General features: G+C 41.4%; 2 protein-coding genes across 2 annotated transcripts in view; one reads left to right on the plus strand and one right to left on the minus strand.

Annotated features, from left to right (window-relative positions):
• The window catches only part of DRC1 (dynein regulatory complex subunit 1), a 265,623-nt gene that overhangs the window by 229,419 nt on the left and 10,593 nt on the right, over nt 1–25,611 (minus strand). The window lies entirely within an intron of this gene.
• Nucleotides 1–25,611, plus strand: part of HADHA (hydroxyacyl-CoA dehydrogenase trifunctional multienzyme complex subunit alpha) — a 56,917-nt gene that overhangs the window by 21,144 nt on the left and 10,162 nt on the right. The window contains exons 8-13 of the mRNA XM_050753626.1: nt 10,747–10,869; nt 11,357–11,475; nt 13,300–13,356; nt 16,065–16,174; nt 22,145–22,279; nt 25,340–25,511. Coding sequence (XP_050609583.1) covers nt 10,747–10,869; nt 11,357–11,475; nt 13,300–13,356; nt 16,065–16,174; nt 22,145–22,279; nt 25,340–25,511 — 716 coding nt within the window. The remainder of the gene's footprint in view (nt 1–10,746; nt 10,870–11,356; nt 11,476–13,299; nt 13,357–16,064; nt 16,175–22,144; nt 22,280–25,339; nt 25,512–25,611) is intronic.

Below are 25,611 nucleotides of genomic sequence, written 5' to 3' on the forward strand. Positions count from 1 at the left end.
CTCTTTATCAGGTTTGCTGAGAATGAGTATTGAATTTTGTCATGCCTTTTCTCCATCTACTGAGATAATTGTGGGTTTTTTTTTCTTTTTTAGTCTATTAATAATGTCAGTCACATTGATTTTTGAATATTGAACCAGCCTTGTTTCTTCGAATAAACTCCATTTTGTTGTCATATATTATAAAGGATTTTTATGTTTGGTCATGAGGGATAAAGTCTCAGGGATAATTTTCTTATGATATTTTTGCCTGGTGTTGGTATCAGGGTAATGCTGGCTTCATAAAATGAATTGAGAAGTATTCTCTCCTCTCTTTTTTTTTTTTTTTTTTTTTTGAGACGGAGTCTCGCCCTGTCGCCAGGCTGGAGTGGTGCAGTGGCGAGATCGCAGGCTAATTTTTGTATTTTTAGTAGAAATGGTGTTTCACCATGTTGGCCAGGATGGACTCAATCTCCTGACCTCATGATCCGCCTGCCTTAGCCTCCGGAAGTGCTGAGATTACAGGTGTGAGCCACTGTGCCTGGCCTCCATATTTTCTGAAAGATTTTATGTAGAGTTGGTATTATTTCTTAAATACTTGGTAGAATTAACCAGTAATTCCTGGGCTCCTAGTTTTCTTTGTTGGGAAAGTTTTTACTTGTGAATTCAATTAATAGATATAGGGCTATTCAGGTTCTCCATTCTAGAGTAAGCTATGGTAGTAGTTTGTGTCTTTCAAATAATTTGTTCATTTCATCTATTAACAATTTGCCAAATTTATTGCAAAAAAGTTGTTCATAATACTTGTCATTTTAATGTTTTTATACTCTATAATGATGTCTCCTCATTCATTCCTGATATTGATAGTTTATCAGCTGATAGGACTTTAATCACTTATAAAATACCTTCACAATAACATCTAGGTTAATGTTTATTGAATAACTGGGCTGTAGCCTAGCCAAGTTGACATATTTGAAGACTATCATACTCCACGCCTTGTCTGTTTGATACCCATACACATCTCCTGAAGCCATACTTAGTCTTCAAATAAAGGCAATGACAAGAGTCATACTTAATCCTGACATGATGCAATTCTCCTTTATACAACCAAAAATACACTAATCCTTTCCCTAGAAGAGGATGCCGAGTCTTTGGGTGAAATTCACTCTTCTCTCATATTCTGTAACATAAATGCTATGATATAAAGTTAACTATTATGGATACATCTTATATTAGATGATAAGGAGCTAGAGAAGAAAACACAAATATTTGGTTAATTATATACATTCATAACAAAATAAGAAAGAAATCCTCATAAATAGTACAGTATTCATTTCTGTATTCAGAAATGAATATTTATCATATTTCCAGATTAGTATTCAGCTGATCTGGAAAGAGAACTGAGCTATCAAATGTCAGAGTAAATAATTAAACAACCCAAAAGGAAAGTAACAGCGGAGCCTTTATTCACTTACTATGATAGTTTACACAAAAGGCTAAAACCAAAGAAAGTGCCAGCTCCTCCCTATACCATTTTCCCCATGGAATGGTACACTGGTTGAGGATCTGGTAGATTAGCATACAAGTGGGTGTCATCTCACTGTTGCAAAAGCCCTGAACAAAAGGTTCCTGAGGCTTTATGGACCCTGGGTGAGGAGAGTGGAGTAGACTGGGAGAAGTGTCTTTAAGATTTCCCCTTCCTGCCGGGTGCAGTGGCTCATGCCTGTAATACCAGCACTTTGGGAGGTCGAGGCGGGCGGATCACCTGAGGTGAGAAGTTCGAGACCAGCCTGGCCAACATGGCAAAACCTCATCGCCACTAAAAATACGAAAATTAGCCAGGCGTGGTGGCACATGCCTGTAATCCCAGCTACTCAGGAGACTGAAGCAGGAGAATCACTTGAACCTGGGAGGCAGAGGTTGCAGTGAGCCGAGATTGTGCCACTGCACTCCAGCCTGGGCGACAGAGTGAGACTCTGTCTCAAAAATAAATAAATAAAAGATTTCCCCTTCCTCCTTTGACAAGGTCTCAGCAGAGGCACCTGAAGAAGGCCTCAGCCAAAGTCCCCATATAAAAAGACCTAGGAATAGAAGGCATCTAGGCTAGGAATGCACATTTGTGTAAGAGCTTAGCCAGCCCCAGAGACCCAAGTCCTTGACTGCAGCTCCCTCAGATGACACCGCAATGCACTGACTGTCTACCAGGTCTGGTGTGGAAAGGGTGATATTTTTACTCCCCTTTTCATATTCCCTTTGCCCTCAGGAAGTACCTCAGTTTGTCCTAGTTCTTTGCCTGGTGGGGTGACCTTCATTCCTAAAATGTCTTCTAGGCCACTAGCAGTCCTGTGCGAATTGGGTTGTGATTTTCTACTGACTAATTAGAGGTCATGTTAGTACTAAGGGACACCCTAAGAGATCTGCCACATTTGAGACATACTCTTCCTTACCTCTGTTGTGTAGTAGCAACCTAATTTCCCCTTGGTAATCAGGATTAATCACCCCAGCCAGTACAGTACCCGCCCTCTGCTGCCTGTTGATTTCAAGGCATGAGGAGCCCAAAGTGGCCAGATGGCAGTTTTAACTTCCAGTTTAGTAGAATCATTGTTGTGTCTCCTGGTGGAAGCATTCCTCCCTTTGGAACCAAGCCTTCTAGACAGGCAGAGCCCAAAGTTGCAGGGACAAGAAGCAGAAATTTTGCTGGTAGATTAGATCACTAGGGGTAATAGTGAACAGGGTAATTTCTGTTTGCTCTCCTTGATTTCTGGACTCACGAATCCTGGCTGTGGGAAAAATAGCACCCTATGCTGGAAGCTGACTTAAAACATTTGCGCATCATGGAGGACATTGACTCTGCAAAATACTGCCACTTAGCTGGCACTGTGATGGAGTCTTCAGTAGTCCATCCTACCATTCTGTCGAGCCAGCTGCTTCCCAATGATGCAGTAAGATCAGTGTTTTGTGAGCATGGCCCATTGCTGCACTTCACTTACTAAGAAGTTAGTTCCTTGATAAGAAGCAGTGCTTGGTGGGATACCATAATGGTGGATAAGGCACTCTGTAAGTCCACAAATGGTAGTTTTGGCAAAAGCATTGCGTGCCAGGAAGGCAAATTGATACTCACAGTAAATGTTCCAGTAAGAACCAAAGCACTGCCCTTTCCATGACAGAAGCAGTGCAAAGTAATCGACCTGCCACAAGGTGGCTCCCTAATCACCCTGGAGACTCTCCATATGAGGGATTCAGTGTAGGTTTCTGCTACTGGCTGATTGGGCACTCAACAGTGGCTGTAGCCAGATGGGCCTTGGTAAATGAAAGTCCACATTGCCTAAGCCCATGCATAACCTCCACACTCGCCATCATGGCCGCTGTTCATAAAGCAGTGACAAGAGTGACTGGGGAAAGATGCTGACTGGTATCCATAGAACAAGTCATCCCATCCAATTTGTCATTGAAATCCTCGACTGAGGTCACTCTTTGATGAGCATTTAATGGGACACAGTGTTTTCACATTATTTGTCTGTTCAGAGAGGTTTGTCCACTGACCTACTCCCCAGGTGTCCTTGTATATTAGTTTGCTAGGGCTGCCATAACAAATACCAGACTGAGTGGCTTAAACAACAGAAACTTAACATGTTTTCTCGCATTTCTGGAAACTGGAAGTCTAAGATCAGGTGTTAGCAGGTTTGGTTTCTTCTGAGGCATCTCTCTTTGGCTTGCAGATGGCCCTGCTTTCTTACTCTGTCTGCATATCCCTGGCATCTCTTTTGTGTGTCCAAATTTTTTCTTCTTATAAGGACACCAGTCAGATTGGATTAGGGCACACCCTAATGGCCTCATTTTAACTTAATCACTTCTTTAAAGGCCCTATCCCCAATTATAGTCATATTCTGAGATACTGGAGGTTAGGACTTCAACATATGAATGGGGTAGGGGGGAAACAATTCAGCCCATAACACCTTGCCAACAGTTTTTCATCTGTGTTCCCCCAAGTTCCTGACCATCCAGACAAACCGTTGGCCACAGCCTATGAATCAGAGTAGACCCTTAGTTCAGGCCATTTTTCTTTCTAGACAAAATGGACAACCAGGTGCACTGCCAGAAGTATTGCCCACTGGGAGGCTGTCCCTTCACCACTGTCCTTAAGGGGCGTCCCAGAAGGGACTGTAGTGTTACAGCTGTGCACTTCCAGGTGGAACCTGCATATCACACAGAAGTATCTACAAACCAGGCCCGAGTTTTTCTTTGCCAATCAACTGGCCATAGAGAACTCCCCATGAGGCCATAGGTGCAGGCTGGGAGAGACAAAGAACAGGGCCGTGGAGTATTTTGGCTACTTCCTCATGCAGCTTGTGCCTTTAGTGTCTGTTTAAGCCCAGTCTTACATATACCACTGCCATTTGATAATGGAGTGCTACCATGTACACCCCACTTTATGGCTTAGTAGGTTAGACAACATCTGTTTCATGATCGGCAGCTCAGGTCACCTGGTAACTTGATGCCCCATGGTTAAGCTTTGAGTCTCTACGAAGTCCCACTAACAAGCCAAACACTGTTTGCCAAAAGGAGAGTAGTCACAGAGGATGGTAGGGCTTTTTCTAAAATCCTAAGCGTCTGTGTTGTGATTCACCTAATAGAGATCTATTAAAGACTCCAGACAGCATCTCTGTCTGCTGCCGACACTTCAGGCACCATTGGGTTTGAATCACATGGCCCAAATGGCAGAACTGCTTCTCTTGTTCTGGGTCCCACTTAAACTAGCAGCTGTTTTAGTTACTCAGTAAATGGGCTGGAGTAGCAACCCAAATGAGTAATATGTTGTCTCCAAAGTCTGAAGCAGCGCCCAGGTGTTCTGCGTGTCTTTTTGTGGTAGGAGGGGCCAGGTGCAACACTTACCCTTTACAACAGAAGGGATGTCTTTGTATGCCCTAGACCACTGGATCCCCAGAAATTTCACTAACATGGGAGGCCCTGAATTTTGGAGGGATTTATTTCCCACCTTCTGTCACACACACGTGTTACCCCCAGCATGTCTAGAGTAGTTAATACTTCCTGCTCACCAGATCCATTCAGCATAATATCACAGTGTAATGAACCAGCATGATATCTTGTGGAAGGACAAGGTAATCAGGCTCTTTGTGGACTAAATTATGATATATGGTTGAAAACAATACACCCACCCCTAAGGTAAGACATTGAAGGTATATTGCTGAAAGCAAACTGCTTCTGGTGGTCTTTACTAACGGATAACCAAGAAAAAAAAGCTTCTGTCAGATCAGTCACTGCATACCAGGTCCAAGGATGTATGTTAATTTGTTCAAGCAATAAAATGACATCTGGAACACCAGTTACAATTGCAGTTGCCACCTGATTAAATTTATAGTAATCCACTGTCATTCCAGAAGATCCATCTGTTTTCTGCACTGTCCAGAGTAGGCAAGTTGAATGGGAATGAAGTAGGAATCACCACCCCTACCTCTTTCAGTCCTTGATGGTGACACTAATCTCTGTAGTCCCTCCAGGATTGTGGTGTTGCTTTGGTTTACTGTTTTCTAGGTAGTGGCAGTTTTAGTGGCTTTCACTTGGCCTTTCCCACCATAGTAGCCCTTACTCTACAAGTCAGAGAATACAGTGATATTACTCATTGCTGAGTATGTCTGTTCCAATTGTACATTCTGAAACTGGGAAAATAACCACAGGATGGGCTCAGGGACCTGCTAGGCCCACTGAGACAGACCTGAGCTAAAACTCCATTGATCACTTGACTTCATAAGCCCCTACTCTGACTACTGGACCACAGTGATGTTTGGGTTCCCTGGAATTAGTGGTAGTTCAGAAGCCATTGTCTGGTAATCCCCAAAAAATCATTGTTTCCCCTTCTGCAAGGCAAATAGCCATAGGTCCCTTTGGGGAAGGGTAGGAGAAAGATAAACAGGAAAGTCTCCTCAAGAGGACACAGCTTCCCTTTCATTACGGAGATTCTGGATCTGTAAAGTAGCTCATTTCTGGGAATTGATTAAGTGGCCATGACTCTCTTCGAGTGATTCAAGTTATACTTCTGTTGACCAGACCTAGAATTCTTCTGCTTATATAGATCAAGTGAGAGTTTAGTAGACTGCCCATCTATTTCTTTTCTAGGGACGCCATGATCGACTACCCAATGCCATAGGTCTCTGCAAGTCTGACTATTCTGATTACTGCTTTGGCCCCACTATTTATTACGGTAACCATGCCCACCTTGATTTGGCATGGTGCTGCTACTTGGCCTCTGCCACCCCGGGATTCCTTTATCCCCATTGCATTTAGGGATCCCAGTTGATGGTAGCAGTTCCCACCGTAATTTCTGACCTCCAAAGAAAAGCAACCACAGAGCAGAGATGCTGGGCCTCACCTCACAAATTGATTTCTCACAGTGGGGGTGAAGGGTGCACCCTCTGACCCTTCCAGGGTGACCTGTCAGTTCTTTGTTCCTTTTTTCTTCTTCCTGCTTTCTTTTGGATTAATAATTTTTTATTGGCCAGGCACAGTGGCTCACACCTGTAATCTCAGCACTTTGGGAGGCCGAGGTGGGCAGATGACAAGGTCAGGAGATGGAGACCGTCCTGGCTAACATGGTGAAAATTAGCTTGGCATGGTGGCATGCATCTGTAATCCCACCTACTTGGGAGGGTGAGGCAAGAGAATCACTAGACCTGGGAGGTGGAGGTTGCAGTGAGCTAAGATCACACCACTGCACTCCAGCCTGGGCAACAGAGCGAGACTCCATCTCAAAAAAAAAAAAGGTTTTTTTTATGTTCATTACCGGCCTTTTACTTTGCTTTTCCCTTTTAATGGTTGCTCTGGGGTTTTACAGTATACATTTTTAACCTATCACAGTCTATTTTCTTTCTTTTTTTTTTTTTTTTTTTGAGACGGAGTCTCACTCTGTCACCCAGGCTAGAGTGCAGTGGTGCGATCTTGGCTCACTGCAATCTCTGCCTCCCAGGTTCAACCAATTCTCTTGCCTTAGCCTCCTGAGTAGCTGGGATTACAGTGCACACCACCACGCCCAGCTAATTTTTGTATATTAGTAGAGATGGAGTTTCACTATTTTGGCCAGGCTGGTCTCAAACTCCTGACTTCAGGTGATCTGCCTGCCTTGGCCTCCCGAAGTGTTAAGATTACAGGTGTGAGCCACTGCACCTGGCCTGTTTTCAACTGATAATATTTTCATGTGGTGTCAAAACCTTAAAAGAGTATGCATTTATTTTGTATACTCCCCATTTTTGCTATTGTTGTTATACATTTTACTTCTACATACATTATAAATTCTTCTATATATTGGTATATTTGTTTTACATAATTATCTCTTAAGGAGAATAAAAAATTAGAAAAGATCTTTTCTATAGTTGCCCACATAGTTACCATTTTTAGTGCTTTTTATCCTTTGTATAGGTAGATCCAGATTCCCATCTGATTTGGTTTTCTTCCAACCTGAAGAACTTCCTTTAGAGTTTTCTGTAGTGTAGGTCTGTTCTTACCTTTTGATTTGTCTGACAAAGTCTATTTCCCTCTTCATTTTTAAATATATTTTTCCTAGATTGCTAATGTTTCTTTCTCTCTTTTTTTTTTTTTTTTTTTTTTTTTTGAGACAGAGTCTCACCCTGTTGCCCAGGCTGGAGTTCAGTGGCACAATCTCGGCTCACTGAAACTTCTGCCTCCCGGGTTCAAATGATTCTCCTATCTCAGCTTCCTGAGTAGCTGGGAGTACAGGCACCCACTACCACACCCAGTTAATTTTTGTATTTTTAATAGAGTTTCTCCATGTTGGCCAGGCTGGTCTTGAACTCCTGACCTCAAGTGATCTGCCCACCGCGGCCTCCCAAAGTGCTGGGATTACATGAGCCACCACACCTGGCCAGCTAATGTTTTTCTTTTGGTACTTTGTAAATGTCTCCATTCTGTGTGGCTTGCATAATTTTTGATGAAAAGTCTGTTGTCACTTTTATCTTGGCACTTTTTTGTTTGTTTGTTTCTTTTTGAGACAGGGTCTTGCTCTGTTGCCCAGGTTAAAGTGCAGTGGTATGATCATAACTCACTGAAGCCCCAAACTTCTGGACTCAAGCAGTCTTTCCACGTCAGCCTCTCGAGTAGCTGGGACTACCGTCATGCACCACCATGCCCAGCTAATTAAAAAAAATTTTTCTTTTTGTAGAGACAAGGTCTTACCGTGTTGCCCAGGCTGATCTCAAACCCCTGGGCTCACGTGATCCTCCTGCCTCAGCCTCCCAAAGCACTGAAATTACAGGCATGAGCCACTGTGCCCAGCTGTCATTCTTTTCTTTATACTTCTATATGTGATGTGCCTTTCCCTTCCTCTTGTCTGCTTTCAGATTTTCCCTTTATGACTGGTTTTAGCAATTTGATTATGATGTGCCTTGGTTTGTTGGGTTTTTTTTTTTTTAAAGTTTATTATGTCTGGGATTCATTAAACATCTTGGACATATGGGCTTATAGTTTTCATAAAAATTGGAGACTTCTTTGGCTATTTCTTCAGATATTTTTCTGTCTCCCTCCCCTTTTTGGAGATTCCAATTTCACATTGTTAGATCATTTGATATTGCCCAAAAATGAAGCTCTGGGTTGTTTGTTTTAGGTCTTCTTTCATTCTGGTTATTTCTACTGCCATGTATTCAAGTTTCCTGATGTTTCCCTCTTCAGTGTATCCCTGCTGTTAATCCAATCCCATGTGATTCACTTTTTTTTTCAGACGGGGTCTTGCCGAGTCTGGTCCTTGAGCTTACTGGGCTCAAGTGATCCTCTTGCCTCAGTCTCCCAAGTAGCTGGGGTTGACTCACTTTTATATCTTCAGTTTCTCCTCATTATCGCCTGTTTTCCTCTACCTTCTATAATATACGGCATGAATTTACACTAGCCTTTTTGAACATCGTGTCTGCTCATTCTATCATTCTTTTCATTTCTGGATCTGTGTCTATTTGTTGATCTGTCTCCTGGCTATGGGTCATTCTTTCCTTGCTTCATTTCATGCCTTTTATGGTGGTTCTTTCCTCAGCTGCAGATAGTTTCCCCTCATGCACATGCAGAACAATACTTGACCAGAGTTTCAAGGACCCCTCTTTAGAGCGCTGGAGCTCTTCTGTTGTACAGCAGCTGCTCTCCAGCATGTCACGTCACAGATTCCAGCTGCCCTGGCCTCCCTCAGGATTATGACTGTGTTAGGACTTTTATGGACACTGAACTTTTGTCACTCCAAAGTTTTGGGCTTAGTTATTATTCCTCCTTCCCCACACATGTTCAAAATAGGTCAAATGGGCCAGGCTCGGTGGCTAACACCTGTAATCCTAGCACTTTGGGAGGCCAAGGCGGGCAGATCATTTGAGGTCAGGAGTTCAAGACCAGCCGGGCCAACATGGTGAAACCCCATCTCTACTAAAAATAGAAAATTTAGCTGGGCATGGTGGCACGCACCTGTAATCCCAGCTACTTGAGAGGCTGAGGCAGGAGAATCGCTTGAAACTGGGAGGCAGAGGTTGCAATGAGCCGAGATCACACTGCTGCACTCTAGCCTGGGTTACAGAGCAAGACTCTGTCTCAAAAAAAAAAAAAAAAAAAAAAATAGGGCAAGTGTCTTAAGAGAGAGATCGGTTGTATGTCTGCTGTGGGTTCTCTCAGTTGGGTTTTGTTTCCTAAGTGCCACAGTACTGCACAAGATTGCCATTTTGACCCTAGCCACATCCTCCAATGTGACTCTTACAGACTTTTGATTGAGAGCCTAGTAGGTGTCTGTGGTGTCTGTTTTCACAGCACTATAAATTGTGTTCTTTAGATTTTTTAAAAATAAGGGTGGGGTCCCACTATGTTGCCCAGGCTGGTTTCGAACTCCTGATCTCAAGCAATCCTCCTATGTCAGTCTTCCAAAGTGCTGGGATTATAGGCATGAGCCACTGCACCTGTTCTTCAGATTTTTTGAGCCTAGCTCTGTAACCTCTTGCCCCAAGCAGGTTCAAGATCTGGTAGAGGCCTTGTGTGGAAAATCAGTTGCATATTGGTTTCAGGCCCCCTTCTCCATAGAAGTACTTTATCTATTAAACATAATGATACTATGAGAGATTTCACTCAACCTCTCTGAGCTAGCCCCTTCCTCCTTGTCTTAGACCTTCACAAATGTTCCTGGGGGAAAACTGGCTTTGCACTTGGTTTCTTCTAACTTCTAATCTGTTGTACATGACCACCAAAAACTCTGATGGTTTCACGTTCCTTCTGCTTGGGTCAAGTCCAGTCTTCAGTCTAAGCCCAAAAGCATTACATATCCCTGAAAAGAAAATGATCAGCAATCATTAGTTCAGCTAAGACAGGCTCTTGCTCTCTAGAATTTTAGTTCATATGGTCCTTGTTACTTCCATAGTTCCCCAGTGTCTTTACAAATGATTTCATGATTTGTTCTTTTTTCTTTCCAGTTTTGCATCAAGAATGCAGGTTGCAGTAGACATAATACTTTCCTTTTGTGTGTGTGACGTACTACATTCTACTCAGAAGTGGAAGCCAAATGAAACAGTTTAAGACCACGTTTTCTACCTAGAGCATATCATTGCTCCTCTATTCATTGTAATTTCCCTTCTTTGAGTTCATGGTTTATGACTTTGCCACCTACCAGTCTCCAGTCTGAAATGGAATGCTGTGCTAGAGCCTTTGGCTTTGGCAAGCCTAGGTTTTTCACTACCGGGGACTGGTCTAGGCCTGATTTGCATTCCAGTGTTGCATTCATTTTTGTAGGACCAGGACTAAAACCTCCAGAGGAACGGACAATGGAATACCTAGAAGAGGTTGCAATTACTTTTGCCAAAGGACTAGCTGATAAGAAGATTTCTCCAAAGAGAAACAAGGGATTGGTGGAGAGTGAGTATCATTGTTAAAGAACAAAGGCAAAGCTTCTTTCCTGGAAATTTAATTTTATTTGCTATAGATTCAAAATGAGGAAGTAGTAAATGCATTATTTACTCAAAGCATAAAGTCAGCCTTAGGAGGCGTAACAACTCCTCAACTTTACGCTAGCCAGTTAAAGCCAATTTTAAAAACCTTTTTTTTTCCTTATGATGACCCTTGAGCCATAGAAAACTTTTCATTTTAGAAAATGTTAAGCACAAACACAAAAAGACTAGATAATAGTGTTATAAACACTCATGTACCCAAGGCCCAGCTTTAACATTCATCAATTAGCATGTTTAAGGTAATGCATAGGTTGAAATTTATATTGTGTGTATCAGCATAAAGAGCAGTTCTTGCAGACAGCTAGAATTACTTCATTTCTACAGAGTTTAGAGGATAAACTAACAGGGAATCTAGGCTCTTTATAGTAAATATCTAAAAGCATTTTATTTTACAGAATTGACAGCGTATGCCATGACTATTCCATTTGTCAGGCAACAGGTTTACAAAAAAGTGGAAGAAAAAGTGCGAAAGCAGACTAAAGGCCTATATCCTGCACCTCTGAAAATAATTGATGTGAGTCTTACCCAATATTCCCAGTTTTCTCATATTTCCTTCCTTTCTATAGATCACTCCTCCTTATTGCCATTCTGGACCATGTATGTTCAGTACTAGATTTCTTAATTCTGCTATTAAAGTAGAATTAATCCTTACCAAAAATAAGGGAAGGGCATAGCAAGCTGTAAGGACTCATATAAAGTGATGTATTTGGGGAAAATCAATGCTGGACTTACTCATTGGTTGATGCATTTAAATCTATCAGTAACAAACCAGCAAACCAGGAAAGGAACCTAAGTCATATCAGTATAACAACGCCATTAGAGTGTCAGGCGCTAACCAAAAAGTAATTGAAACAAAATTGATGGCTCTATTCTATTCTTGGTCAACATCGTTGTCAGTGCCTAAAATCCCTCAAGGACTTCTTCATTGTAATTATAAAAAAGATGTAATGATGTAGAGAAGCTCTGCAAAAGATCAATGAGGATAATTAAAATGATCACAGGGTTCAAGAAATCTCTTAACAGTAGACTTTAAAACTTAGAACTTTTCAGTTGGGAAAGTCAAAGATTAAGAGAGCATATAACCAAAGACTTCACAATTGGTGAATGGGTCAGTCAACAAGTATATTTTGAGCAGAAGGCACCAAAGCACATAAAATATGAAACATGCCCCCACCCGCCTTCATCTCACAGGCTGGACTGGGGATGTTAGACACGTATATGTGTTAAGGCAGATAGCCTTGTAAGAGATATAAGGCAGCATAAGATTAATGCCAAATAATTGGGACAGAGGAGGCAGCAATTACCATGAGACAGAGATCAGTAAGTGCCTCATGGGATCTGACCTGAACCCTGAAAGCTGGGTGGAGGATAGGTGAAGGGAAAGTATTGCCAAGGAGGGAGGGCATTTAGAGCAAAGTTATGGAAGCTGGAAAACAGGCTCTTCAAGGAACATTAGTGAGACCAGTGTTTGTGGGAGATAATGAGATGTTAGTGTGAAGAAAAGCAGATTGAAGCTAGATTTTAAAAGGCTGGTAATAATGAATTGAGAAATTTTACCTTTGTCTGATAAAGATTATAGAGAGCCATTTGCATGGTAGTGGGTAAAAATGGTTTCGAAGGAGAGACAAAGTACAGCAGTGGATTAGCAAACTGTCTTAGTAATTCAGGCTTGAACTTTGAATAAGGCCCTGTGATATAATAGTAAAGTAAAAATATGAAAGCAGCAACAGGCTTGCCAAAGAGAGGTTATGAGTTAGGTTCAGATATATTGAGTTCAGATATTATGGGAAATTCAAGCAACAGCAGTTTAGACAGAGAAGTCAGAGTTAGAGATGTCAGTTTGCTTATTTTTAAAAATTTGTCATTCCCGTAAATTATGATAGTGAGTAAGTACAGGGTCATTTTTTTCATCTTTTATACTTGCCATTGTACTTAGGATAGTACTTATCCCAAATGTTACACTGAATTTTGTAGAGTTCATGATTAATGTGATAAACTAGGTCACGTATCTGAGGGAGAAAGCGTAGGGAGCTAAAAGGGCTGAAAGTGGAAGTTCAGGATCTGCCTACATTTGAAGATCAGGAGAGAAGCCAGAAGAGTAATTCAAGCTTTGTCTTTCCTTCTCCTTCCGTGTTATGCTAGATTTAGCAGTAGCCTCAAAGATGGAGAATTAAGTCAATCGAGGGCAGCCGGATCCTCAGTCCTCTTCTCTTTCTCATTCTAGTCTAGACTTTTGACTTACTCTTTGAGGACTAGCAACACTGGCAATTTTATTTAGCATTATTGTACATCTCGCCAATTTATTCCAACACTGAGCAAGTGCTTTATATGTTTTTAGGTGGTAAAGACTGGAATTGAGCAAGGGAGTGATGCTGGTTATCTCTCTGAATCTCAGGTAAACTTATTTCCTTTCAATGTTTTATTAGTTAAAGGAAAACTAAAGATCCAATCTTCTGTATAAAGCTGAAAAAGGAAAAAAATACCCAAAGCCTAGTAAGAATTTTTTTCTTCCAGTGCTTATCATCTCTTATGATTAATCTCAGTGAGCAAGTGGATGCTAAGAATACCCTAATGGGTCCGGGCATGGTGGTTTACCCCTGTAATCCCAACATTCTGGGAGGCCGAGGTGGGCAGATCGCTTGAGCTTGAGTTCAAGATCAGCATGGGCAACATGGCCAAACCCCATCTTTACAAAAACTACAAAAATTAGCCAGGCATGGTGGCATGCGCCTGTAATCCCAGCTACTTGCAGGGCTGAGGCAGGAGAATTGTTTGAGTCCAGGAGGTTAAGGCTGCAGTGAGCTAAGTAAGATCGCACCACTGCATTCCAGCCTCGGTGACAAAGTGAGACCCTGTCTCCAAAAAAAAAAAAAAAGAAAGGAAAAAAAAGAAAAAACCCTTTGGTCTGCAGAGGTTTGAACTTATCCTCAGTAATAAGGTTGTCACTACAAAGGGCAAGAACATAGTTATAATCCTTTCAAAACAAGTCACTTGGGTGTTTTTTGTTCTGCACTTGGGCAGGTTTTATTGAGACAAAATGAATACAAAGATAGAAAAATATTTTTCTTATATGTTAGGGCCTAGAGATGATGAAACTGAATTTTTTGGTAAATTGGAAAATGAAAGGAAGTATCTTGTACCCACTAAAAGGCAAAGACAGAAGAGATGTATGTACCAGCTTTACCCATGTACTTTTCTAGCAACTTGGTGATGTTGCAGATTTAAGTGATTTGTGTTTGTTTTTAAGTTTTAAACGATCATTGAAGAATGGTTGCTCTTTTATCAAGTTGAATATCTCTTATCCAAAATGTTTGGGACTAAAAACATTTCAGATTTCAGACTTTTTCAGACAGTGGAATATTTGCATATATATGATGGAGAGATCTTGGGAATGGGATCAGAGTCTAAACATGAAATTAATTTCATATACACATTATATACCACATAGCCTGATGGTAATATTGTACATTATTTTTAATAACTTTTTACATAAAACAGTTTTGACTGCAGCTCATAACATGTGTAATATCTTGCCCATGACATCATGTTGGCACTCAAAAAGTTTTGGATTTTGGAGCATTTTGGATTTTGGATTTTCAGATTAACGATGCTCAACCTGTAAAAGGACCAAAAAAAAAATATCTGAAGAGCTCAGGACAGGTACCAGAAAAACACTTCTGGTACTAGATGTTTTGTTGGGCATTTCTGATTTTTTTAAAAATATAACCAAGTGCACATAAACATACATACAGAACAATTGAGGAATAAGTTTCACGAATCAGTAACTGTCTTCACTGTGTGCATTGTGCTCGGTATCCTCTGTGTATTCCTCTTTTTATGTCTATAATGCTTATTGCCACTCACTCAATTTCTGACCATTGATAAATCTTTTGCCCACGTTTGAAAATCACTGGTTTATTAGATAAAACGTCCTGTATCAAGATGAGTAAAGCATTGATTGTGTTATCATTTTACGTTCTATTGGGTCATGAAAGCAACTTTATTAGAGGGATTCTTTTGAAATGCTCTTTGTAACCATGTAATCTTACCAGTATATCCTAATGATATTAATAATAGCTAATCTTGAGACCCTGGTCATTTTACTAGTGTTCTCATTTAATCCCCTAGAACAATACTGTAAAATGGGTATTGTTTTTCCCATTTTTAAGGATGAAGAAAGCTTCACAATGGGGCAGTGGCAGAGACAGGATCTGTCAAATCCTAAATGTTATGGCTTTAACCACCACGTTGAGACTTTTTCTCCATAAATTAGGCTACTTTTTAAAGTGGTAAATCCCACGTGGGCAGCCTGCTACAGTAGAAAAAGAACTGGAGTTCGAGGCTGGGCGCGGTGGCTCACGCCTGTAATCCTAGCACTTTGGGAGGCCAAGGCGGGTGGATCACAAGGTCAGGAGATCAAGACCATCCTGGCTAACACGGTGAAACCCCGTCTCTACTAAAAATACAAAAAATTAGCCGGGCGTGGTGGCGGGCACCTTAGTCCCAGCTACTCGGGAGGCTGAGGCAGGAGAATGGTGTGAACCTGGGAGGTGGAGGTTGTAGTGAGCGGAGATTGCGCCACTGCCCTCCAGCCTGCGTGACAGTGCGAGACTCCATCTCAAACTAAAAAAAACAATAGAACTGGAGTTGGGAATCATACTATCTTGGTTCAAGTTCCATTTCTGCCACTTTGAGGCCGTATGGTTTTGAGCAAAGTCGCTCCATTTCTTTGGACCTCCTCTTCCCAATCTGTAAAATGAGAGGGTTGGTTTGAGATGATTGTGGAGGCTCGTTCTGGCCCTGAGACTCTAGTTTTATGAAAAAGGTTACCACACCTCTGGTGTAAAAAAGCTGAGAGCTTAGTTATATCCAAAACTTTCTTCAATACAGTAGTCGGAAAGTGCTCCAGATGAGACAAGTAAAGAAAAGACACATCAGTGAGAGACAGACTTCTGCAGCACTGAACCCCCAACCTCCCCCACATCCCCAGGAACTCAGGCTTCACATGCATTACTTCTGCTTTTCAGAGGAACCTGAACTGAAGGAATCCATATAACCTAGACTGTGAAGTTCTACCTTTTCTCATTCCCTTTTACTTTTCAGAAATTTGGAGAGCTTGTAATGACCAAAGAATCAAAGGCCTTGATGGGACTCTACCATGGTCAGGTCCTGTGCAAGAAGAATAAATTTGGAGCTCCACAGAAGGATGTTAAGTAAGTTAAACTCTACCCAGGAAGCCCTTGTGAATTTTATTGTGTGCAAAGCTCACAGAGGCTTTGAAGATCTATAGAGCTAGATCTATATCTTAATTCCGTCTTGCCCTCAACCTCTTCTTTCCTGGGCACATTTGAGCCCTTATGTCTACTAAAAACTTTTTGGCTTTCAAAGTTCTGCCTGTTCTGAGTTTTTTCCAAACCCCTCTGGTCATTCCTATAGAGGCTTTCTTGTCACGTATTGATGTCGCCTAGAAATCTGGTTTAGGTCTCCCTTCCCAAACCACACACTCCCTCTGCACTGTTCAGTGGTCATCTCTCTCCCTGTGATTTGAGATGCCATCTCTGGGAGCTCACACTTCTTCCTCATTAAAAAACATAAAACCTCATTGTAACTGTTAAAATCTTGTCCTTCTTTTAGCTTACAACCTAAGTATTGGAAAGTCTGTTTGCCTCTTTCATGTGTATTGCCATAAGCCAGCCTTTTTCCATATTATGCTGCCTAATAGCTCTTCAGAGTCTATGTTTAATGATGCCCCTAAACTTACCTTGTAGCTCTGTGGTTCTCAGTGTGGACAATTTTGCCCCCCAGGGGGACATTTGACAATGCCTGGGAACATTTTTGGTTGTCACAACTAGGGAGGGAGGGATGCTACTGGCATCTGTGAGTGGAGGCCAGGGATGCTGCTAACCATCCTATAATACACAGATAGTACCTGCCATAAAGAAATACCCAGTTTGAAATGTCAGTAGTGCTGAGGTTGAGCTGTTCTAGCTGAACTGCTGTGGGGGATTTCAGAGAAGCAGCTAATGATACTACCTTCTCCATCCTCTCACCTTTAATGAGATTACAAATATACAAAATAAAATGGATAAGAAGTCTGGGTGAAACAGGTAAGATTCTAACCAAGAGGGCTGATTTCCAGTTACAATCTGAAATACAACCTTAACTGCTTCTCTCAGACATTTAGTGACTGCTATCAATCCCATCTGAAGAGCCAATTGCACTTGTTCCACCTAACATTGATAGTACCTTGCATTTGATGAGCGGGGTAAATTACTTCCATGTTGCAAGAGAAAAATTACAGCCTCTTAAACCTGTATCTCTTTACACATTCTACAAAAATCAGACAGATTAATAAGGAAAACAAAGCCACCCATTCCCTGTGCACAGCATAAATAGAAGGCAGAGAAGCATCCTGCAAAATTACAAAACCTAGACACACCGACTTCTACCCCTCCCCACCACATCCCTCCATGTACACAAAGAATGCTGTCAATTAAAGAAACTGCACTTTGCATTAGAAGAGGGTACTCTTAAATTAAGAAACCTAGTGTCTTAATTTATTATTAACTCCAGACTCCTCTTGCCTAAGCATTTATTGTTGTATGGCGATAGTACACATCTCCATGTAACCATAAAATACCCCTTGGAGAAGGTGGTATTGTGTAGTAAGTACACAAAAAAGAAAGACAGCACCTGCAAAAAGGCAATATAAGAAAAAAAGAGAAAATGAGAATCAGAATACTTGAGTTTTTGAAAATTCTGTCCCCCAAAAAACAACCACAATGCAGAAGAAGACTATAACAGAACACTACCAAACTTGATTTAAATGTTCTTGAATCAGCATTTGCAGAAGAGAAAAAAAGCTACCTTGAATAAAAAATTTTAAAACTCAGAACTTTAATGGACAGAAAAACAGGATAAATGTAGGAGTTGACCTAACTTGGGAAAGATATTGAAGAAAAAGGTAGCATCATCTTAGAAATGAAGAATAAGTTATAAGTACCCAAGGCAGAATATTTTTAACTGAAAATTGAATAATGAACATTGTAGATAGGGTGTCCTCCTTCCTGCTTTCCCAGTTGTCAGTAATTCTTCTACTTTCATCTCTCTAGGCCACTTCCCCCTTGCCTTGGATGAGAACTGGAATTCCTTATCAATCGATAAGGAATAAGATTACAAATTAATCTTTCATATGAATAATGCATTCCATCAGTTCTAATAAGTGAAGAGCAGTACTTGTGAAAAAAAGAAAAATGCTGAGCTACAAATTAGTATACAGACAAGGTGCCATGTTATGCATTCTTCAAATCACAACATTTCTTTGTAACCAACCCTCAAAAGTTCATGTCACCCAGCAGTTGGCTTATAAAGCGTCATGCACCATAGATGTTAGCCTGCTGGGTAATTACACAAGTGGGTCATTTTGGGGGTACAGAAGATGTTTACCAGAAGGATTCCGTAGATTGTGAAGTGTGTTAATTTAACTCTACATTGTTGTAGACAAATATTAAACAACTATAAAGCCATCATGAAAATTCTGGTGTTAATGAAGCAGAGCATAACAGTTAAGAAATGAGTGATATTTTAGCTGTGGACTCTGTTATAACAAAAAAGCTTTAAAGACAGTTTTAGATTTTACTATTATTGTTACAGCTAAAGTTTACATTCCAGCAAATGCCCTCCCATCAAACAAACAAACAAAAAACAACCTAGCAAATAATGCATTCTTTTTCTCCTTTCAAAAAAACTATCATAAATAAGATTATAAGATACTGTTTTGTGTTTATGGGATTTTTTTGGTTGGAGGAGGGGGGCAGGTTTGCTTTTTTAGAGACAGTGTCTCATTCTGTCACGCAGGCTGGAGTGCAATGGCATAATCACGGCTCACCATAACTCCTGGGCTCAAGCAGTCTTCCCACCTCTGTCTCCTGTGTAGCTGAGACTAGAGGCGCACACCACCACACCCGGCTAATTTTCAAATAATTTGTAGAGATGAGTTCTTGCTAAGTTGCCCAGGCTAGTCTCAAAATCCTGGCCTCAAGCAGTCCTCCTGCCTCAGCCTCCGAAAGCACTAGGATTATAGGCATGGGCCACCATGCTTGGCCTGTACGATATGTTTCAACATAAAACGAATCCTTCCGTATGGATTCTGTAGCTTGTACTTTTTACTCAGTGATATGACTTGGAGATGTAGATTGATACATATCAGGTAACTCCTTCATTTTAATCCCCTATTGATGAATTACTCGCTGTTACCAATTTTTCATTACAAACATTATTATACAGCTGTTCATCACAGCATGTCATCTTGTATTTAAGTGCATCTCTGTAAAGTAGATAATGACAAGTAGAATTACTAGGTTATAGAGTATGCAGTTCTTGGTTCTAACAAAACCAAAGAACCCCCCCAAAGTAGGACAAAGTGTACTTCCATCAACCATGCATGTACAATTTTTTGTACATCCTAACTGATACTTGGCCAGGTGCAGTGGCTCAGGCCTGTAATCCCAGCACTTTGGGAGTCCTAGGTGGGTGGATCACCTGAGGTCAGGAGTTCGAGACCAGCCTGGCCAACATGGTGAAACCCCATCTCTACTAAAAATACAAAAATTATCTGGGTGTGGTGGCAGGCACCTGTAATCCCAACTACTCAGGAGGCTGAGACAGGAGGATCATTTGAACTGGGAGGCGGAGGTTGCAGTGAGCCGAGATCACACCATTGCACTCCAGCCTGGGCAGCAAGAGTGAAACTCCATCTTAAAAAAAAAAAAGCCAGTCTGATGTATCTCATTTTAATTTGCATCGCCCCAATTATTAGGGAAATTGAACATCTTTTTATTATTATTATTTTCTTAATAGAGATGAGGTCTCACTGTGTTGCCCAGGCTGATTTCGAACTCCTGAGCTCAAGCGATCCTCCCTCCTAGGCCTCCTAAAGTGTTAGGATTACAGGCATGAGCTATCATGTCTGGCTGAAATTGAGCATCTTTATTGACAATTTGTTTTGTTCTTTTATGAATTGCTTTATATCCCTTGCCCATTTTATTTGGTTGTCTTTTTAAATTGATATATGCATGTTCTATTTTTCCAGTAGTATCCTTTGTCTGCTATATATGTCACAAATTCTTCCCATTCTATGGTTGTCTTAATTTTGTGGGGTCATTTGTCAAACGGAATTTTTTTTTTTTTTTTTTTAGATGGAGTTTCGCTCTGTCACCCAGGCTGGAATGCAGTGGCACAATCTCAGCTCACTGCAACCTCCGCCTCCCAGGTTCAAGTGATTCTCCTGCCTCAGCCTCTTGAGTAGCTGGGATTACAGGTGCGCACCACCACACCCGGCTAATTTTTTTATTTTTGTATTTTGGTGAGGTTGGTCTTGAACTCCTGACCTTATGATCTGCCTTCCTCGGCTTCCCAAATTGCTGGGAATACAGGCATAAGCGACTCTGCCTGGCCAAAACAGAAATTTTTAATTTTGATGTAGCAAATGTATCAATCTTTTTTTTTCAGTCCCTATTTTTTGTTTCTCTACTGTATTTTCTCATTGTCCCGCAATTACTTCTCACTCACCATGTAAATATTTGTACTATTACAAAGCTGCATTTAGAAGATGCTCCTAGGACTTGAAGTTAGATTTCCTTTTCAGGACTTTAGTGTGATTTTTAAACATTATAATCAGAATGGTTAGGAATGAAACTTTATCCTTCATTACAACTGTAATTGGAATAACAATGCTGTAAACTTGGGCTTCTTTTATGAAGAGATTCTTTAAAAATTTTTCTTAGTTATTTACTGTGTAAATATGGCAAATTATTCCAGAACTATAGGGAACTAAAATGAATAAGCAGATAATGATCTCTGGTCCTCAAAAGGCTTCGAATTTAATTGAGGAGACAAATAATGGACACAAAGCCATTCCAGAATACTGTGGGGTAAATCAAGTGGTCCTGAGAAGTTCTAGAGGAATTCAGGGGCAAAAAAAGGTAGCATTGTGCATATGTGGAGGTGTTTAAGGAAGGGGTAAGGTCTGGAAGCAAAGAGACTGTGGAGGAGACTTTGAACTCATCCAGACAAGGAGTGATAAAGGCACAGATTTTGGGGGAAATGAAAGATTACACGATGGCTCACACCTGTAATCCCAGCTCTTTGGGAGGCTCATGTGCAAGGATCATTTGAGGCCAGGCCAGGAGTTTGAGACCAGCCTGGGCATCATAGTGAGACCCTATCTCTACAAAAAAACTTAAAAATTAGCCAGGAGTGGTGATACACACCTTTAGTCCGAGCTACTCAGGAGACTGAGGCGGAAGGATCACTTGTACCCAGGAGTTCAAGGCTGCAGTGAGCCTAGGATTATACCACTGTACTCCAGCCTGGGTGAGGGAGCAAAACCATATCTCTCAAAAAAAGAAAGAAAGATGACTGGCCGGGCGCGGTGGCTTAAGCCTGTAATCCCAGCACTTTGGGAGGCCGAGACGGGCGGATCACGAGGTCAGGATATCGAGACCATCCTGGCTAACACGGTGAAACCCCGTCTCTACTACAAAATACAAAAAACTAGCCGGGCGAGGTGGCGGGCGCCTGTAGTCCCAGCTGCTCGGGAGGCTGAGGCAGGAGAATGGCGTAAACCCAGGAGGCGAAGCTTGCAGGGAGCTGAGATCCGGCCACTGCACTCCAGCCTGGGCGACAGAGCAAAACTGTCTCAAAAAAAAAAAAAAAAAAACAACAAAGAAAGATGACTGGCAGATAGTCAAAATCACTAACAAATAAGTTGTTCAATAAGAAAAGAGGTTGGTCTTTTTGGGCATATCACTGCAAGTTGGCTTTTGTTCGGAAAAAAAAAATACTCATGTTGACTTAAACATAAACTGGTTGTTTTGTTTTCAGTGATTCCGAAGCATGATTGAAGATTAGTATAATTCTATCTTGGGTAGACCAGTTCTTTTAGACCTGGTGGGTTTTTGCACTTAACTTTTAAAATCAATCATTTAGACTTGGTGGGTTTTTGCACTTAACTTTTAAAAATCAATCATTTATTAAAGCTGTGTTTTTAATAAATAATTATTTGAAACACCTTATAGTTGTGCCTGCATTAGTTGATTTATTGAATAACTTAGGCAATCTTCCACTTTTACTGAAATGATTGAGATCAGTTTACCGAAAGTCATTTCATCCTTTCCTTGCAGGCATCTGGCTATTCTTGGTGCAGGGCTGATGGGAGCAGGCATCGCCCAAGTCTCCGTAGATAAGGGGCTAAAGACTATACTTAAAGATGCCACCCTCACTGGGCTAGACCGAGGACAGCAACAAGTGTTCAAAGGGTAAGCCTGCTCTCTCTCTTTGCAAGAGTTAGAATGTCCATTTTTTCTTGGTTGGTTGGTTTTTGTGGTGGCTTGGTGGGTTTTTTGTTTGTTTTTGTCATCACAGATTCCTTTTTCCTGAACATAGTAAGTTCTAGATACTCCATAGTGAAGCCAAGTTTCTTTTGATTTTTAGAAATGCCAGTTCCTTCTTTGACTTCGTTTTGTTACGGATATTGTAGACAATTAACATCCTTGGAGTCTAGTCTTTGAATACAGAAGGGAAAATCTTATCTAGTAGATACTTGTTAATGCCATTTTACACTTTAGTATCAGGCCTGCGGATTTTGATACAGTTTGCATGTAATTGCTCTATTGTTAAGGATTATTGAAACGGCATGACTGTCTCTGCTGAGAAGACTGAGTGAGGTTAGGATGTAAGGAAATGGGCGGTAACTGCAGGGGCAAGGCAGGGCCAGGATCAGGACTCTTGAGCCTTGTATTTCCTGACTGGCATTACAGAGAGAAGCCGTAAACTGATTCCTCCACAGTGTCTGTGGCTTTACAGACTATCTCCATCTTACCTCTGAATTAATAAAGGGGGAATATTATTCCCCCTCCTCACCTCCTGCCTCTGTCACCACCACACACATACTGCCTGTTTTGCACAGGGAAAGATGGAGCAGCAGCTTGGCCAAATGGGGGGTTGGTTTGATCAGTTTTCTGCTCACATTTAGTGGACAAGCTGGCTGCACTTAAACCATCCTGCATGTGAGTTTTAGCTGAGTGAGCTTTTTTGTTTCTTAAATGGATTAGATAGCTTAAGCATGTTGTTATCCCTTTTCTGCAGAGAAACTCACATATTGCTGCCATAATGCTAACCAGGATCTGGCAGGTTTCATCATGTTGGCAGATTATTGTAAGATAACAAGTTGTAGTAGAAGATTCTGACCAAAAAAATGGCATGTGCTATATAGCAGCAGTGCCCTGAAACTAGCATGCAAGCATCCCAAACAGCATTCCATGCCGTCACCAAAGTAAGAAATTGTTGCTCTAAAATAATTTCCTCCCCCAATCTCTCTTGAATAGTGTCCTGGGTTCTCCTTTTTGTCGTAGAAACATTAAGTTCTGGTGAGTGCTGCTCACCACACGGCTGACTTGGGACATAATAGTTCCTGTCCTCTCTTGGGAATAGTTTAATCGGGCATTAGAATTAGAGCAACTAATAATGTTTTGAATGCTGACAAGTATCTTGTTTGCTGACTGCTGTCCTGATTATCAAAAACAAAAGGTTTGAGCCGATACTTTTAAAACCTTATTTGATGTTTTTGTTTCTTTTCAGACAGAGTCTCACTTTGTTGCCCAGGCTGGAGCACAATGGTGCGATCTTGGCTCACTGCAACCTCTGCCTCCCGGGTTCAAGCAATTCTCCTGCCTCAGCCTCACAAATAGCTGAGACTACAGGCATGCGCCACCACGCACAGCTGATTTTTTTTTTTTTTTTTTTTGAGACGGAGTCTCGCTCTATCGCCCAGGCTGGAGTGCAGTGGCCGGATCTCAGCTCGCTGCAAGCTCCACCTCTCGGGTTTACCCCATTCTCCTGCCTCAGCCTCCCGAGTAGCTGGGACTACAGGCGACCCACCACCTCGCTTGGCTAGTTTTTTGTATTTTGTAGTAGAGATAGGGTTTCACCATGTTAGCCAGGATGGTCTCGATCTCCTGACCTCGTGATCCACCCGACTCGGCCTCCCAAAGTGCTGGGATTACAGGCTTGAGCCACCGTGCCCAGCCTGATTTTTGTTTTTCTTGTAGAGATGAGATTTCACCATGTTGGCCAGGCTGGTCTTGAACTCCTGTGAGTTCAAGCCTCACAGGAGTTGGCCTCAAGTGATCCACCCGCTGCAGCCTCCCACAGTGCTGGGATTACAGGTGTGAGCCACCATGCCCGGCCCTTAAGACCTTATTTGAATACTTTGTATTTATCTTGTGGCCTTAATTTTTCTTTTGGTTAAGGAAATTAGTGAATGGGGTTTAGCTTCATTCTTCATTTAGAGGAAAACTCTAGGTGATTCATTCTGAAAGTGTGGTCAGATGGAATCTAAGAGAGCCTGCTTCCCTTGGCAACAAAAAATAATCAGTTAAATGACTTAATAACAGGAATCCTTTTCTGCTCCCTATGGGAAAAAAGAAACCTTGAGATATTATTTTATGTAATCAGTGCAATGTGCTACTAGGTAATGAGTGGGAAGTAGATGGAGAATATAGGAAATAATGCTTGGTCTCTGTTCTTTAGAAGATTACAACTACAGGCCGGGCGTGGTGGCTCACGCCTGTAATCCCACCACTTTGGGAAGCCGAGGCAGATGGATCATGAGGTCAGGAGTTCAAGACCAGCCTGGCCAAGATGGTGAAACCCTATCTTGACTGAAAAAAAAATAAATTAGCCAGGCACGGTGGTTGGCGCCTATAATCCCAGCTACTCAGAAGGCTTAGGCAGAGAATTGTTTGAACCCAGGAGACAGAGGTTGCAGTGAGCCGAGATCGTGCCACTGCACTCCAGCCTGGGCAACAGAGCAAGACTCCGTCCCAAAAAAAAAAAAAAAAAAGAAGATTGCAACTACAGAATAACATAAAATTATATATTTGCGATAAGCAAATATAAAACCATGTGGTCTCAGACACACTTTGGCTGCTTCCCCTGTCATAGGTAGAGAATTACCAGAACTGCTCTTTTGTTTTGCCATTCTAGTATTCATGTTATTTACTCCTCTTGGCAAATTTAACTGGTTTAAGAGTGATTTAGTTTATGTAAGTTGGGCATTTGGAGGCATTCTATGGTAGAAAGAATGTGTACTTGGGAGTTAATATGTCTGAATTCTAGCACCCTCCCTTCTCAAGCTATTTGACCATAGGTCCCTCTGAGACTCTTTAAACAACTCGAAAGTCTCCCTCAGAATGGGAGTAATAGAACAACTACCTCACAGAGTTGGTGAAAAACACATGTGTGCTCTGGCCCATGGACACTCAAGTAAACATTAGTTTCCTTTTCTTCCCATCTAACTAGGAATGTGTTTTTTCTAGATTAAATGACAAAGTGAAGAAGAAAGCTCTAACATCATTTGAAAGGGATTCCATCTTCAGCAACTTGACTGGGCAGCTTGATTACCAAGGTTTTGAAAAGGCCGACATGGTGATTGAAGCTGTGTTTGAGGACCTTAGTCTTAAGCACAGAGTGCTAAAGGAAGTAGAAGCGGTAAGCAAGGGGCTGTTATACTTGAATCCTAGTGTAGTGAACAGAAAACAGAGATTTTTTTTTTAAAGGAGCTATAGGAAACTCATGGTTGCTTTTAAAA

This window comes from Macaca thibetana, chromosome 13 (genome assembly GCF_024542745.1).
Source record: "Macaca thibetana thibetana isolate TM-01 chromosome 13, ASM2454274v1, whole genome shotgun sequence".
Lineage (NCBI taxonomy): Eukaryota > Metazoa > Chordata > Mammalia > Primates > Cercopithecidae > Macaca > Macaca thibetana.